The sequence below is a fragment of the Musca domestica genome, unplaced genomic scaffold (genome assembly GCF_030504385.1).
Source record: "Musca domestica strain aabys unplaced genomic scaffold, Musca_domestica.polishedcontigs.V.1.1 60, whole genome shotgun sequence".
Lineage (NCBI taxonomy): Eukaryota > Metazoa > Arthropoda > Insecta > Diptera > Muscidae > Musca > Musca domestica.
The window spans coordinates 3,963,724-3,979,512 of record NW_026712364.1 but is presented as its reverse complement, the minus strand read 5'-3'; the positions used below and the strand labels follow the sequence as shown (position 1 = coordinate 3,979,512).

The following is a 15,789-nucleotide window of genomic DNA, read 5'->3' as shown; positions in this document are numbered from 1 at the left end:
TATTAGGGTCTATATGACGACATGACACGACACCTACCCAGGTAACATTCGTCATAAGCCATTACAATATTCAAATGCGAAACTTAAAAAAACTCGGTTATAATGTCGTTAAAATCAAAATACCGAATATCGGGAGGTACCGTTATGTGGGGCTATACGAAGACGTCGACCTGCACAGACAATTTTCTGTCATAGGCTGTACTATCCATTACGAACTTCAAATATCAAATTTGAAACAATTATGGTGAAAAATGTCCATTAAATCATTAAAATACCGAATATCGGGAGGTACCGTTATATGGGGGCTATACGAAGACGTGGACCTGTACAGACAATTTTCTGCCTTAGGCTGTAGTATCTATTACGTACTTCAAATACCAAAAAAATATTGTGCTGAATAATGTCGCTAAACTTATCGAAATTCCGAATATCGGGAGGTACCGTTATATGGGGGCTATACCAAAACGTGGACCTACATGGCCCATTTTCAATACCAAAAGTCCTGCAGACATAACATATATTTGAGCAAAATTGTATCAATCTACTTCAATTCGTTCGGAAGCAAGAGTTATTTCCACAGACGGATAGACGGACTGGCATTGCTAAATCGACATAGAATTTTATGCTGATCAAGTATATATACTTTGTGGGGTCTAAAATGTATATTTCGAGGTGTTACAAACAGAATGACAAACTTAATATACCCTCCATACTATGGTGGAGGGTATAACAAGTCAGATAGTATCAGCCGGTTTTGCCGACTATACCCACGGCCTAGACTTATTATTATTTAAACTCTGGACTCTTTACGGGGGGAGGTTTCGAATAGTTGGCCAATATTGACCAATTTGTATCTGACCTAAGACTGATACAAATATTGTAACATGTCAGGTTTGGACAATATCGACTACTTCCTCTACCTTATATGAGATATGTGCAAATTTTTGGAAAATGTGGAAATATGTTTGAGGTAACAGATATAGCGGACCAAAGCGTTCCGTTTTCATACTTCATCTAATACAGATAAAAACCAGTAAGGAAAGCTCAAAAGTCGGGCGGGGCCGACTATATGATACCCTACACCACTATGCATATTTAGTAGAGCTCTCGTATAAAGGTTTATACAGGGCATTTCAGAGCTCTATGAGATATTTGGTACAAAATCAAAATCTATCTAATTCTATCGTGCATTTTACGAACTATAGCTATCTCCGAACTGAATTCGGTCTTATGTACGAAAATTCAGGTGATTTGGGCTGATATTGACCATTTAGTGCACATTTAACCCGAAATCGGATGAAGATATATATGGGAGCTATATCCAAATCTGAACCGATTTCGATAAAATTTAAAACAGCTGTTCCTGTGCTCCATCTAATACCTGGTACCAAATATCACGGTTGTGGAGTGAATATTACGAATGTATGGGACTAAAACACTAAATCGGATGAAACATATATATGGTTGCTATATCTATATCTGAATCGATTTTCACAAAATTTGATATACTTGCTTCTAGGCTGAATTTGGTCCGATGTACTAAAATTCAGTCCATTTGGACTTATATCGGCCATTTGGTGCACAATTAACCCGAAATCGGATGAAGATATATATGGGAGCTATATCCAAATCTGAACCGATTTCGATAAAATTACAAACAACTATTTCTGGGCTGTACCTTATATCTGGTACCAAATATCATTCTTGTGGAGTGCATATTACGAATGTGAGAGGCTTAAACACCAAATCGGATGAAACATATATATGGGAGCTATAGCTGTTTCTGAACAGATTTTCTCCAAATTTGCTGTATTTGCTTTAAGGCTAATCTCGGTCACGTGTGCCAAAATTCGGGCCATTTGGGCTGATATTGGCCATTTGGTGGTCAATTAACCCGAAATCAGATGAAGATACATATAGGAGCTATATCCAAATCTGAACCGATTTCGATAAAATTTAAAACAGCTATTTCTGTGCTCCATCTAATACCTGGTACCAAATATCACGGTTGTGGAGTGCATAGTAGAAACGTGAGGGACTTAAAGATCAAATCGGATGAAAGATATATGGGAGCTATAGCTATATCTGAACCGATTTTCTCCAAATTTGATATACTTGCTTCTAGGCCGAACTCGGTTGGGTGTGCCAAAATTCAGGTAATTTGGACTGATAGTGGATATTTGGTGCACATTTAACCCGAAATCGGATGAAGATATATATGGGAGCTATATCTAAATTTGATCCGATTCTCACCAATTTCAATAGGGTTCGTCCTTGGGCCAAAAAAATATTGTTTGGAAAATTTCATCTCAATCGGATAATAAATGCGACCTGCATTTTGTTCACAAGAATACATGGACAGACGGACGGACGGACGGACGGACAGACGGACTGACATGCATAAATCGACTCAGAAAGTGATTCTATGAAGGTTCTCAAAAGTAACTATGGGTCTATCTCGTTTCCTTCTCCATGTTACAAACAAATGCACAAAGACATAATACCCTTACCACTATGTGGTGTAGGGTATAAATATTGGTATGTGCCAAATTTGAAGGAAATCGAAACTTTATATCCAATTTTATTCGAAATCTTAAATTCCGATAAATTACATATTGATATCGGATTTCTGGTTAAGAGAAAATTTAGATATAGAAAGTTTTAAAGAATTGCCGATTTGTTTCGCAAGTTATGACAGAAATTGTTACCCTTTGTGGGTGAGGTACCAGAGAGGGTTGGCAGATGTATATCATCTTCACAGCAGATCTTGTGTTAGCAAAAATGTTTGTATGTGGAAAATTTGAGAAGATGGATGGATGGATTTGGACGATTATTTCGCTTTCTTTGGGCGTTTTGTTTTTCATAATGTTGAACCCAATATGGGGTTGGACCAGAAGATATGGTGCGATCTCTACCATCTTTATAACAGATCTTGTGTTGACAGAACTATTGAGATGGATCAAGTCTGAATGGAATCGTACGTTATTCTCGCGTTTTATGAGCTCCATGGATACTCAAAATTTTGACCCTTTATGGGGAAGATTCCAGAAGGTGTGGACCGATATATTCCATCTTCACACAAGACCCTGAGTTAATAAAAAATTGAGATTTATTTAACTTGAAGATTATCGAACACCTACATCACATTTTATAAAAATTGTTATTATTTAAAATTTTGAACGCTTAATGGAGTGGACCTATATTGTGCATTTTCGTACCTGACCTAGGACAGATGCAAATGACAGGATATGCAAAGTTAGAGCAAAATCGCACAGACCTTTCTCCTTCTGTGCAGTAAATTATTTTCTTTGAAAATATTGTCTTTTTGTGGGGGAGGTACCAGAAGGAGTGGACCGATATTGCCCATCTCCAAAATTGATCTAGGTTTGAAAATAAAAAAGTTTGGATTAAATCGGATACTCCCTTCGAGGGTTATAGCGGCAACTCGTGAAGCATTGGACATTCAAAACCTTGGTGTTGACGTCACCTTTCATTTGAAGTTTGAAGAAATAAAATCGGTCCACGTATTTCAGAGAACATAAATGACTAACACAATGCAACCTATATATATATATATATATATGCATAAATGTGTAACTTTTAGAGACATCGGTTCACTTTATACACCCTTTTAAATTGTAATTCGAATAAATTGTGATTTAATTCGAAACATTTTATTTGTAATTCGGGAAGTCCATTTGTAATTCGAATTATTTTAATTTTATACGTGAATTCCAATGGAATTTTCAATTTTTTCAATTCCATTTGTTATTCGAATGATTCCACTTGTAATTCGAATGTTTGAATTTGTTATTCAGATGATTCCATCCGTAGTTTGAAGTATTCCATTTGAAATTAGAAATTGAATCATATTACGATTTGCAGAGTTGGAGCAAAAATATATTTTTTATTTATTTATTTTTTTTAATTTTGACTATTTGTGGGGAGGTACCAGAAGGAGTGGACTGACATATTCAATCTTAACACCAGACCTTGGGTTAATATAAATATTGCGATGTGTTACATTTGAAGACAATCGGACTCTTATATCGCATTTATGAGGGTTTTAATTAGTCAATATTTTGACCATTTGTGGGGGATGTACTTGATGGAGTGGACCGATATTATCGATTTTCACACCTGTTCTAGCACTGATGCAAATATTAGGATTGGAAAAGTTGGAGCAAAATCGGATTATCGTTTCTCTATCTGTGCAGAAAATATATTTTTTGAAAATTTCCACCTTTTGTGGCGGAGGTACCAGAAGGAGTGGCCCGATATTGCCCATCTCCGAACTCGATCTAAGTTTGACAAAAATATTACGATGTACCAAGTTGGGACCAAATCGGATGCTCCCTTCGAGACCTATCGTGCGCACCAGCTAGACAGACAGACAGGTTGACGGACATCGCTGGATCGACTCCAAATGTTCTGAAACGGATTTGGTCCAAAGAGACCTAGGGTCTAAAATCGTTATTTCGACTAGGCACGCTTTGACCGTATCAAATTGTACCCATATGGCTGAGGGTATAATGGAATAACTCGATTTGAAAATGATATGATACGAATTACATAAAAAAATTGAATTTTAAATGGAACAATTCCAATTTCAATTTGGATAACTCGATTTACTAATGGAATAATGGAACTAAAATTGGAATTTTTCGAATAAAAAATAAAAAAAAAATCAAAATAAAATTTCATCTGCAATAATTGATATTGCAAGTGGAATTTCTCAATTACAAAAAGAAATCTCGAATTACAATTGAAAATTTTAGCATAACATCTAAAAAATGTATACAACTTCAGTTGGTGCACCGGACATTTTTTCTTCGAGTGTAAATTATCTAGAAAACAAAACAAAAACCATCGTCCAGACATAGACGACGCACACACATATCAACGTCAGCACAAACTAAGTAGATATTTACGAAAACAATCATCAGCTTTTAGTTGCTTCGATATACGACGACGACGTCGACAACTAAGTCTGCTGATAATTTTGACGAGTGTCCTGTATTCAATGTGTTCTCCTCTATGACTGTCATTTTCGTTGTTGTTGCTGTTTGTCATTGTGTGGTTTACGTCTCGGTGACTATAAGGTTCTGTGTGTGTGCTTTTCTCACTCGAATGAGATTAGTAACTATGACCACATGTGTACCACCGTTTTAAGTGCTTTGCTCTCACCCCTTACACAGGCATACACACCCTACAAAATAAACCTGAAATTTAACCCCACTTCTTAACCTCACACACACGCACACACACACACGATAATTCAGCCAAAAAATTGAACTTTATGAACAGTTAACCGCATTAATGTTTTGGGAGATTTGAAATCCTGTTTTCATGCGACACAACGATTTCAATAGTTTAGACATGTTTGCTGCTGCTGTTGTTATTGTGTTAAGCGTTTACAATGATCCGTCTCATCATGGCAATTGGTCGTTAAGGCGATGAGGGAGAAGGGGGAGCAAGTATTTTTGACCAGTATTGTTGGCAATTAAAATCTTCAATGGGCCGGTTTTCTCCTTTCCGAAGAAAAATGTCAGATGACACGACAATATAAATGTTGTTCATTTTGTGCGAGAGAGACTGTGTGGGTGTGTGTTTGCCGATTTGAGGGCCGGTGTGTTTTAAGTCTAATCGTTTCACTTTTATTGAAATAGGGATTATCACTGCCAACAGTTGTGGTAAATTAATTTTCGCTAGGCCTATGGGCTTAACATATAAGCAGCCACATCGTATCATATCGATATATGGGCGTCGTTTTTATTGGGAGGTTGAGGTTTTATCTTTACTGGAAATAGGTCAAGATCATTTCAGAGGTGTAGTGGCTTAAGTTGGGGTTTCTGTGATGACTTCTGATAAAATTTAAAGGATTTCTGTAGTTGTTTAAGACTCCGTTGAAATAAGACTTTGTTAATGCGGCCGCATGGGAAGTTGAGTTGTTTAAAAATTATAAGTGTTTGAACCCAGCAAAATATAAGAACTAATATAGTAGTTCAATGGTGGGATCATGTGAATCTGTACTAAATCACGCGTGAAAGAGAACATGATTTTCATAAGAGCGTTGTAAAAAAATTGATTTTGCATCTTGATCATGTACAGGGTGAGGTGAAAAAACTGCAACCAACTTCAGACTGCTGTCATTTCTGAGCCACTCGTCCGACAGCTACTAAAATTATTCCAGTGACAGTTCATTTTATTGTTTACAAGCGCACAAAAGCATTTTGGTGAGAATTTTCCAGAAAAAAAGTTATTCGTGATGGAATTCAAGCGTGATAGTGTGATTTCTTTATATTTGGCTGGAAAAACACAAGTGGCTATCCTTAGAGGACTCCAGCATTTAAATGTGAATAAATCTTTTGTGTCTCGTACCATACTGGTAGCGTAACCCGACGTCAACGAAGTGGACGGAAGAAAACAGCAACATAAGCAGAAATGGTTCGAAAAGTAAAGAAGCGACTTGATCGAAGCCTGCATCGCAGTTGCCGAAAAATGGCTCATGAGCTGAACATATCGCAATATTCCATTCGGCATTGAAAAATGAGCTTGGGGTAAAGCCATCGAAATTCCAAAAAGTGCAAGAGCTTACACCGCAACAGAAAGAAAATAGACTCAAAAGAACTAAAGAGTTGCTTCGCTTGTCCGAACTTGGTGAACTGCCGAATTTGGTTTTCTCCGATGAGAAAACATTCGTTGTCTAGCAGCTTGTAAACAAACAAAATGATCGAGTTTACTTGCACCTTCGGTTAGTCACCAGAACTCAAGCGATGGCTATGGTGATAGTGTGGGCCGCCATAACCGCCGATGGTCTCTCTCCGCTCGTATTAATCGACCGTGGCATCAGAATAAATGCCGAATATTATCGCGAAAATATTCTGGAGATTGTATTAAAGCCTTCGGCACGCAAATTTTTTGGCCGCAGACCTTGGATATTCCATCAGGACTTATCACTATCACACAAAATGAGGTTCCTCGCTTCATTTCCAGCGCAAAATTTGGTGGCCATTTTGCGGATACCAATCCGTTGGACTATTGTGTCTGGAGTATTTTGGAAAGCAAGGTTGGCACTAAAAAATACCAATGTGTCGATCACCTCAAGCAAGCGCTTTGCCGGGAATGGACCATAATACCGCAGAGCAATATTCGAGCAGGGTGTGACGGTCCCATTGGCCGTGACAAAAATGACCAATTCGAACGAATCTAAACTTATTCTAAAATTTGATGATATTTTCGACATTATACAGAATATGGGGAGCAGCAATTTTTGGGGGCTATATGTACACGTGGACCTTTATAGGCAATGTTCTGCCAAAGTAGGTAGAACGTCAAATATCGTATTTAGGTTATTCTCCTGAAAATTTTTATTTAAATTAAACAAGTAAAAAAACATTAAAAGTTCGGCCGAGACGAACTTTTAATACCCTCCACCTTAGAGTAATGGAAACATTAGAACCAATTATGACCCACAAATACTAATTTTTAGACAAATCCATGAAAAAAATGCGGCAAAAATCATCAAAATACCGAATATCGGGAGGTACCGTTATATGGGGGCTATACCAAAGCGTAGACCTATTCATACAATGTTTCGCCACCGGAGCTAGAACCCATTATGACCAACAAATACCAATTTTTAGAAAAACCCATGAAAAAATGTGGCAAAAATCATCAAAATACCGAATATGGGGAGGTACCGTTATATGGGGGCTATACCAAAACGACCGATATATGTCATTTTCAATACCAACCATCCTAGACACAATACAAATTATTCTGCTAAATTTTGACGCTCTACGTCAAATAATGTGTCCTGTATCGTGATTTCAAGAGACAGACAGACGGACAGACAGACGCACATCGTTAAACCGACTTAGAATTTTATGCGGATTATGAATATATACATTATGGGGTCTACGACGAATATTTAGACATGTTACAAACGGAATGACAAAATTAATATACCCTCCTTTCCAAGGTGGAGGGTATAAAAATACCGAATATAGTAAGGTACAACTATACGGTTGCTATACGAATCTGTGCTGTATAGGATCTACCAAAAGAGGTAGTACGAATTATAAACTCTAAATACCGAAGTTTAAAACTATTCTGTTGGAAAGTGATTTAATTTGTTTATACAATTATTACGAAATAAGAAGTAACCTATTATGAAATCACTGAGTATAGAAGTTTAAAAGAGGTACTATATAGTAAAATAGTTCCAAAAATAGGAATTAAACGAAACCTTCTTGACCCTATATTTCGCTATATATATATATCCCATATTTTTACTATCGGCATCTACGTAGCGGTCAGAATTGACCTGTTCGTCGATATGTGATTTCGCCGGCAATAAAAGTATTCGCGGTTTAATGGAAAATTTGACTTTTATTTATCACAAATACTATGGTCTATTTCAACCACTAAATATTACCCTAAGACCATCAAAAGTGGAAGGCTTCTGGCCAGCCCTAAGCTCTAGCCCCATGCTAACTTCCGCTTCGATTGGCCTATAATTGTGACCTGTAGAGCAACTGTAAAATCAGGAAAAAAAAGTTTTTGGTCCATTTCAAACCCTAAATATCATGCGATCATCTCCAAAAGAAATAGGGTTCTATTCTGACCATAACCCCACCTCCATTCTTAATTTCGTGAAGATCGGGCTATAATTGCGACCTGTAGAGTGATTACAAATTAACATGGACAGACGGACGGACGGACATATATAACTAGATCGACTCAGCTCGGCGAGATAGGAAGATCCATATATACTTTCCTATGTGAGAAACAATATTTCGAGGTGTTACATAATTTTTGGCCCAATCAAACTTATAATACCCCAACACATAGTGTTGTAGCACATAAACCTACAATTACAGCTAGTTTTTATGCAATGATAATTTTCTTATAAATATTGGAACATTTTCCCGCAAAAACTATTTACGTTATTCTAGCCTCTTGACCTTATTTCTCATTGAACTAAAATAAACTTTTTGTCTTTACTAAGCAATATGTCTTAAATGTTTACATGAATATGCCATCAATAAAATGCGAATAACAAAAATATAACCAAATCTCTAATCTTAAGAATGTCTCCCAAAACTAATTCTTTTCTACTTAGCTTGCATGTCTGCTGGACTTTGACTTTACAAATGACCTATGAACAGCTGCTAACGTAACTCCTTCTCGTCGCCATCAACCTCTCAAAATAATAATCTGATTTAATAAACTTTCAACAAAACTACAATATTTCATCTAATTCACATAACAATTGAAAATATTTTAATGAAAAAAGTTGAACAAATTATAGAATTTTTCTATTTGCAATGAAAGACGACAAATGCAACAATAATAACCGAACAAAATATCGTAGCAACAACAACAACAAGAACAATTTAAATAACTATCATGTCCAGAGATCAAAAGAATCTTAACATTTTGCCAACAATGACCGGTCGTCGTCGTCGGTTCAGTCAGTCTTTTTTCTTTGTTAGAATCCAGAGTTGATCCGAAAGGATATTATTTAGCTGTACACACAACAAGTGTGTGCACATGTGTGTTGGAGTTCAGCAGGATATAACAATAATAGTAATAATCTTTTATGTTGAGAGGGGGGTAGAAAAAGTGCATGTATCTTGTCTTTATATTGCACGGAAATCACAACAATACTGAAAAGAAATTGAATGTTTAGCGTTCTTTCTTAGCTCTATAAATGCACACACACATATGCACCGTGTTACATACTCGTATCAGTCAGATAACTGCTTTATTCAGGACAAAACGCATAAATATCTCCAAGCAACAGAGGAAAAACATGAGGCAGCAGATGACGTTTGTTGAACTACAATGCGAGAGCATTGCATGCAATTGTGTTATTATTTATGATTTTATGTGTGTGTATTAGTGTAGAAAGATTTCTTAACAGCGAAGAAGTTGGAGTGGGAGGGAGGGGCTACGATTAAAAAATTGTTCACATATCTCTTATATGTATTACATTTAAAGGAAATAATTTTATACATTTATCGGATATAAATTTAAAAGATGGTCCAGATTTATGTGCAGAACCCACGCATTTTAATGAGAGATATAAGTTCATGTAATCGAGATAATAGAATCTTGATGAAAATTCGAAACCGATTTTATATTTGATAAAATTTATTGATATTTAAAATTTAGTCCTTTCATATCAGGCCAAGTAATCTTCATTCGCCCACATGACCTTCGATAGATCTAGATATCGACACGTGTCACGTGTGGTCAAAATTCATTTTTTTTTTAATTACGGCAAAAATGTAGAAGAATATGAAAGTAGAGCTAAAAAAGTGGGTACGTGTGTAAGCGTTTTGAAAAGTAACCAAAATAGAGGGGACATTTTCTGCTTAAGATTAAGATCAAGAAAGAGACATTCTTGGTCCTTTTTATACCCTTCACCATAGTATGGAGGGTATATTAAGTTTGTCATCCTGTTTGTAACACCTCGAAATATACATTTTAGACCTGACAGAGTATATATATTCTTGATCAGCATAGAATTCTATGTCGATTTAACAATGTCAGTCCGTCTGTGGAAATCACTCTAGCTTCGGAACGAAATGAAGTAAGTTGATAAAAATTTACTCAAATGTGTATAATATCTGCAGGACTTTGGTACTGAAAATGGGCCATGTAGGTCCACGTCTTCGTATAGCCCCCATATAACGGTACCTACCAATTTTCGGTAATTTGATGATTTTAGAGACATTATTTACTAGAACTATTTCAAATTTGGCATTTTAAGTTCGTAATGAATACTACAGCCTATGACAGAAAATTGTCTGTGCAGGTCCACGTCTTCGTATAGCCCCCATATACCGATACCCCCCGATATTCAGTATTTTGATGATTTTAGCTACATTATAAACATTTTTTATTTCTAGTTTCGCATTTGAATATTGTAATACCTTATAACAAAAGTTGCGTTTGCAGGTCCACGTCGTCGTATAATATACGGCTACATTCGTTATTTTTAAGATTTTAACAGAATCTTTAACGGACTTTTTTTGTTAAATTGCCAAATTTGTACCAAATGGTGGAGGGTATTCAAAGTTCGGGCATGCCTTATTTACAGCTTTTTTACAGGTAAAAAACATCGGCCGGGCCGAACTTTTAATACCCTCCACCTTTGGACAAAGAAAATATTTTTATATAAAAGTATTTGAATTCAAATGTGTTCCGCTTGAATCTACAAAAACCAGTAGGACCGTTTGAATAATGCTGTTAAACTTTTCAAAAATTATTAAGTGGGTATGACCGTTATATGAAGGCCATACCAAAACGGGAACCTCAATAGACAATTTTATACCTCACGGATTTTCATTTACCAAATCATCTTAAATACCAAATTTGAAACAATTTCGTGGGTAAATATGACAAGAATTATCAAAATACCGAGTATCGGCGGTTTTCGGTATATGTGTGCTATAGGGAAAAGTGATCCTAAATTTTCAATGTTCTGCCGCTAAAGCTAGAACCCATTATGAACTACAAATACCAATTTTTAGACAAATCCTTGGGAAAATGTGGTAAAAATCCTTAAAATACTGAATATCGGGAAGTACAATTATGTGGGGTTATACGAAAACGTGGACCTATACATACAATGTTTCGCCACAGGAGTTAGAACCTATTACGAAATACAAATTCCAATTGGGCAAATCTGTGAAAAAATGTGACGAAAATCATCAAATCACTTACTATCGGCATGTACCGTTATATGGGGTCTTTACCAAAATGTGGACCTATATATATATCATCTTTTCAAAACCAACCACACAATACAAATTGCTCTGCTAAATTTTTGGGCTCTACGTCCAATCATGTGGGCTGTATCGTGAATGTCCCTTTGTTTTGGTAATACTTTTTTGTAAACTTACATACTTTTTTGTAAAACGATACACGTATCCTCTTTTTATACCCTCTGCCATATGGCTAGAGAAGGTATACATCATTTGATGCGGCCAAAATGTGTATCTTCGAAATGATGGTTTTAGACCCTAGGTCTCTTTGGGCCGTTCCGTTCCAAATCCGTTTCAGAAAATTTTAAGTCGATCTAAGGGTGTCCGCCTATCTGGCAGACTGGTGTGCACGATTCTCTCCAAGGTAGTATCCGATTTTATCCAAATTTGGTACATCGTAACATTATTGTTAAATTTAGATCGAGTTCGGAGATGGGCAATATCGATAATTTGTCACAGAAAGTAATTTACCTCATAGAACAAGAAAGGATCATCCGAGTTTGTTCCAACTTTGCAAATCTTAATACTTGCATCTGTTCTGAAATTATCTTGAAATTTGGCATATCCCAGTATTTCTAATGAAACTAGGTCTTGTTTGAAGATGGAATATTTCGAACATTTTGCAAAACCTAATATGTTTATCAAAGCCAGGTCGGGTGCGAAAATGGACAACATCGGATCACACCATCAAGTACTTCCCTCAAAAAATGTCAACGTTTTCGATAACCATACCTCTTATAAAATGTGAAAAAGAGTCCGATTATGTTAAAATTTCGAACATCCCAGATAAAAAAAAAAAAAACTTCAAAAAAAGTCAAAGGCCATAACTTTTTACCATTTGTTTAAGTTTTATTGAATGGAAGCAAAAAATGTCGGAAATAGCATCAAATTTTAGAATAAGTTTAGATTTGTTCGAATTGGTGACCTTTGAAACCGTCACACGTTGCCCGATATTTTGACATGCTCTGCGGTATTATGGCCCATTCCCGGCGAAGCGCTTGCTTGAGGTGATCGACACTTTGGTATTTTTTAGTGCCAACCTTACTTTCCAAAATACTCCAGACGCAATAGTCCAACGGATTGGTATGTGGAGATTTTGGTGGTCATTGTGCTCTGGAAATGCAGCGAGGAACCTCAGTTTGTAACCATTCTTGGGTGGGGGTGCTGAGTGCGATGGCGCTGAGTCCCGTTGGAATGTCCAAAGTCTACGGCCAAAATGTTTGCGTGCCCAAGGCTCCAGAATATTTTCGCTATAATATTCGGCATTTATTCTGATGCCACGGTCGATTAATACCAACCGAAAGAAAGCTGACCTCTCTGGCAAGTAAACACGAAAATTTTGTTTTTTTGCAAACAGCTGGACAACGAATGTTTTCTCAACGGAGAAAACCAAATTCGGCTGTTCACCACTTTCGGTTTAGAAATGACAGCAGTCTGAAGTTGGTTGTAGTTTTTTCATCTCACCCTGTATTTCTGCCAACACAAGTTCTGGTGGGAAGACAGAATTTATTGGACCTTTCCTTCCGGTACCTCCCCCACAAATGGTCAACATTATGGTTAGTTATAACCTTTATAACATGCGAAGAAAGCCAGTTATTAATGCTAAGTAGGATAAGTGTACCAGAAGTCGGCACTTTTAGGATTTTCGCGTTTTTAATCACTCACCGTTCTGAGTGAAACATTTCAATTATTACAAAGTTAATTTATTCAGATTCGAAATTTTGTATAGTTTTTGCAATAATAAATAAATTTTTAATAATTTTTTATTAAATTTCATAAATTTGTAGTTTTATTAAAACAATGCTTTTTTGCCAGTAGTCGGCACCACTTGCCGATTGTCGGTATGGCATGTTTCAACAGTCGGCATACCGATTTTTTTGTGAGAATAATTAATAATAATAAATTAATTCATTAAAATGTAATATTTTTATTTAGTTTAACTGATTCGACGTCTTTTTTGTACTTTTCTAGAGAATATGAATTGTTGAGGACCTTTACAGACAAAAATTTAATTTTTATTAGAATAATTCATCTTTTCTTAGCGAAATTGTGTACAAAGATAGTTGAAATATATATGAAGTAAACAAAATATATTTAGTTATAATAGTTTCATTTATTTGGGCTTAAAAATAAAAAGTGCCGACTACTGGGACATGCCGAATTTAGTCACACTTACCCTATATCACAATATTTAACTAAACTCCAAATTCCGGTTTTACTTCCCCCACAAGAAGTAAAAGCTTTAAACAAGTCAAATTTCTTAAAATTACAAATAATTAAACGATGTTTCTTCTAACTTCGTACAATGCAATAATTTCGACATTAATTCTCATCGGTTATCTTTCTTTCGGGTACATCCCCCAAAATGGGTAAAATAATAATATTACTATATAGATGTAATGCAAATATAGAATATATTGGTCCATAGGTTAAGAAATAATTGGCGCACTTCTTCGGTACCATAACAATAAAGGGTAAACATTTTAAATAATCAAGTAAAAATATATTTTATTACCCGACATAAGCTGAGGGTATATATCGGCCGACAAAGTCAACTGATACTTTTTAACTTGTTTTAGCTTTGCTTTCATAATCTGCTAGATTTTTACCCGGAAAAACTGTTTGTGTAGCACAGTAATATGTTTTTCTTCTTAAATGTATGTTTTTCCCTTTGCTCAAAATGCTATTCGCTCACTGTTGACAAGATGTTTGTTTTTTTTTTCAAATATAAAATTTTATATGGAAAAGTGAAAGAGAAAAGCTTTTGAGTGTATTGTATGTGTGTTTTTGTTTCTGAAAGAAATCTACAATAGAATCGCACATAAAGAAGGCAATTGAAAACACCAACCAATCCCATTGCAACATAAATCAGCAATAAGTAGATTGTCCTTCTCGGGAAATGTGATGGGCGAGCACAAACCACAATAGTAGTGGTGAACATTTATGATTTACTTTTTTTATTGACAAACAGGGGGATCCGCCGGTGTAGACACAAATAGAGGAATTGTTGTTTTTTTATGAGCATTTACAGTTTTATATAAAAAATGTATGATGAAAACAATATTGTGAGTAAAAACCACCAAACGTTTTGAAATCTCGTTCATACTCTGAAATTACTAAAATTTTGCGTTAAAAAAATCTAATCTAAACACATGTGCTTTTGTGTATTTTTTCCTCCTCTGGATTACCTTGTCATTTTTTTCTAACTCTCTTCTCTAGCTCTGGTATGATATTCAAATATGTTTTCTTGTAAAAAATAAACTTACCCTTGTTGACTTTGTGAATCACTTGATGCAATTGACTTGGATTGACTCTCACTGCAGCGCACAGCATCGGTAATTAAATAATCTGTAATTAAAGGGAGATTAATCTTGAGGTTTTCTTCATTTCCAATTAATTTTTCTTTGGTTTTTATGAGTGTGGATTCTGTGGTATTAAGGTATACACCTTAATTAAAAACATAAAACAAATGCGGTTTTTAATTGGCTTTAGAAGATACTAATCCATACTTTTTAAATTGTACACATATTAAGCGGGAAAAAATAAACCCTTTTTAATGAAACTACATCAACTTTTCTGACAAAAGCAGACATTCGTTTAGTGATACAGGTGTAAAATGTTCTGATGTCCAGATTTAGTACCACTCAGTACTTTTCGAACAATTGTAGTACGTTTTCAAAAACACCTCCATATCTCAATTCCAGAAAACAACAGATACCAACAGAGACCAACAGAGACCACAATATCATATATGAGGATTCCAGCTCTATCCCTTCACCCAATATAGTACCATTTAGTCTTTAGTACAAATCGGAACCACCTACACATGTCCAGGCTACACATGAACAACGACCGTTATACCAAAATTCAGATTTCAAGCACTACCAATACATCCAATACCAAAATACAATTGACAAAATATAGTACTATTCAGTGCTTTTGGTGCACTTGTAGTACACTTTTCCAAAACCAGCTCTTTATCAAAAATTTACAACCAATAGAGACCTCA

The 15,789-nt window shown here is 35.6% G+C and overlaps 1 protein-coding gene across 2 annotated transcripts in view; it reads right to left on the bottom strand.

The window, feature by feature from the left end:
- Positions 1 to 15,789, bottom strand: part of LOC101894875 (teneurin-a) — a 568,898-nt gene that overhangs the window by 537,333 nt on the left and 15,776 nt on the right. For both annotated transcript variants that reach the window (XM_059129381.1, XM_059129382.1), the window contains exon 3: positions 15,047 to 15,128. In XM_059129381.1, coding sequence (XP_058985364.1) covers positions 15,047 to 15,128 — 82 coding nt within the window. The remainder of the gene's footprint in view (positions 1 to 15,046; positions 15,129 to 15,789) is intronic.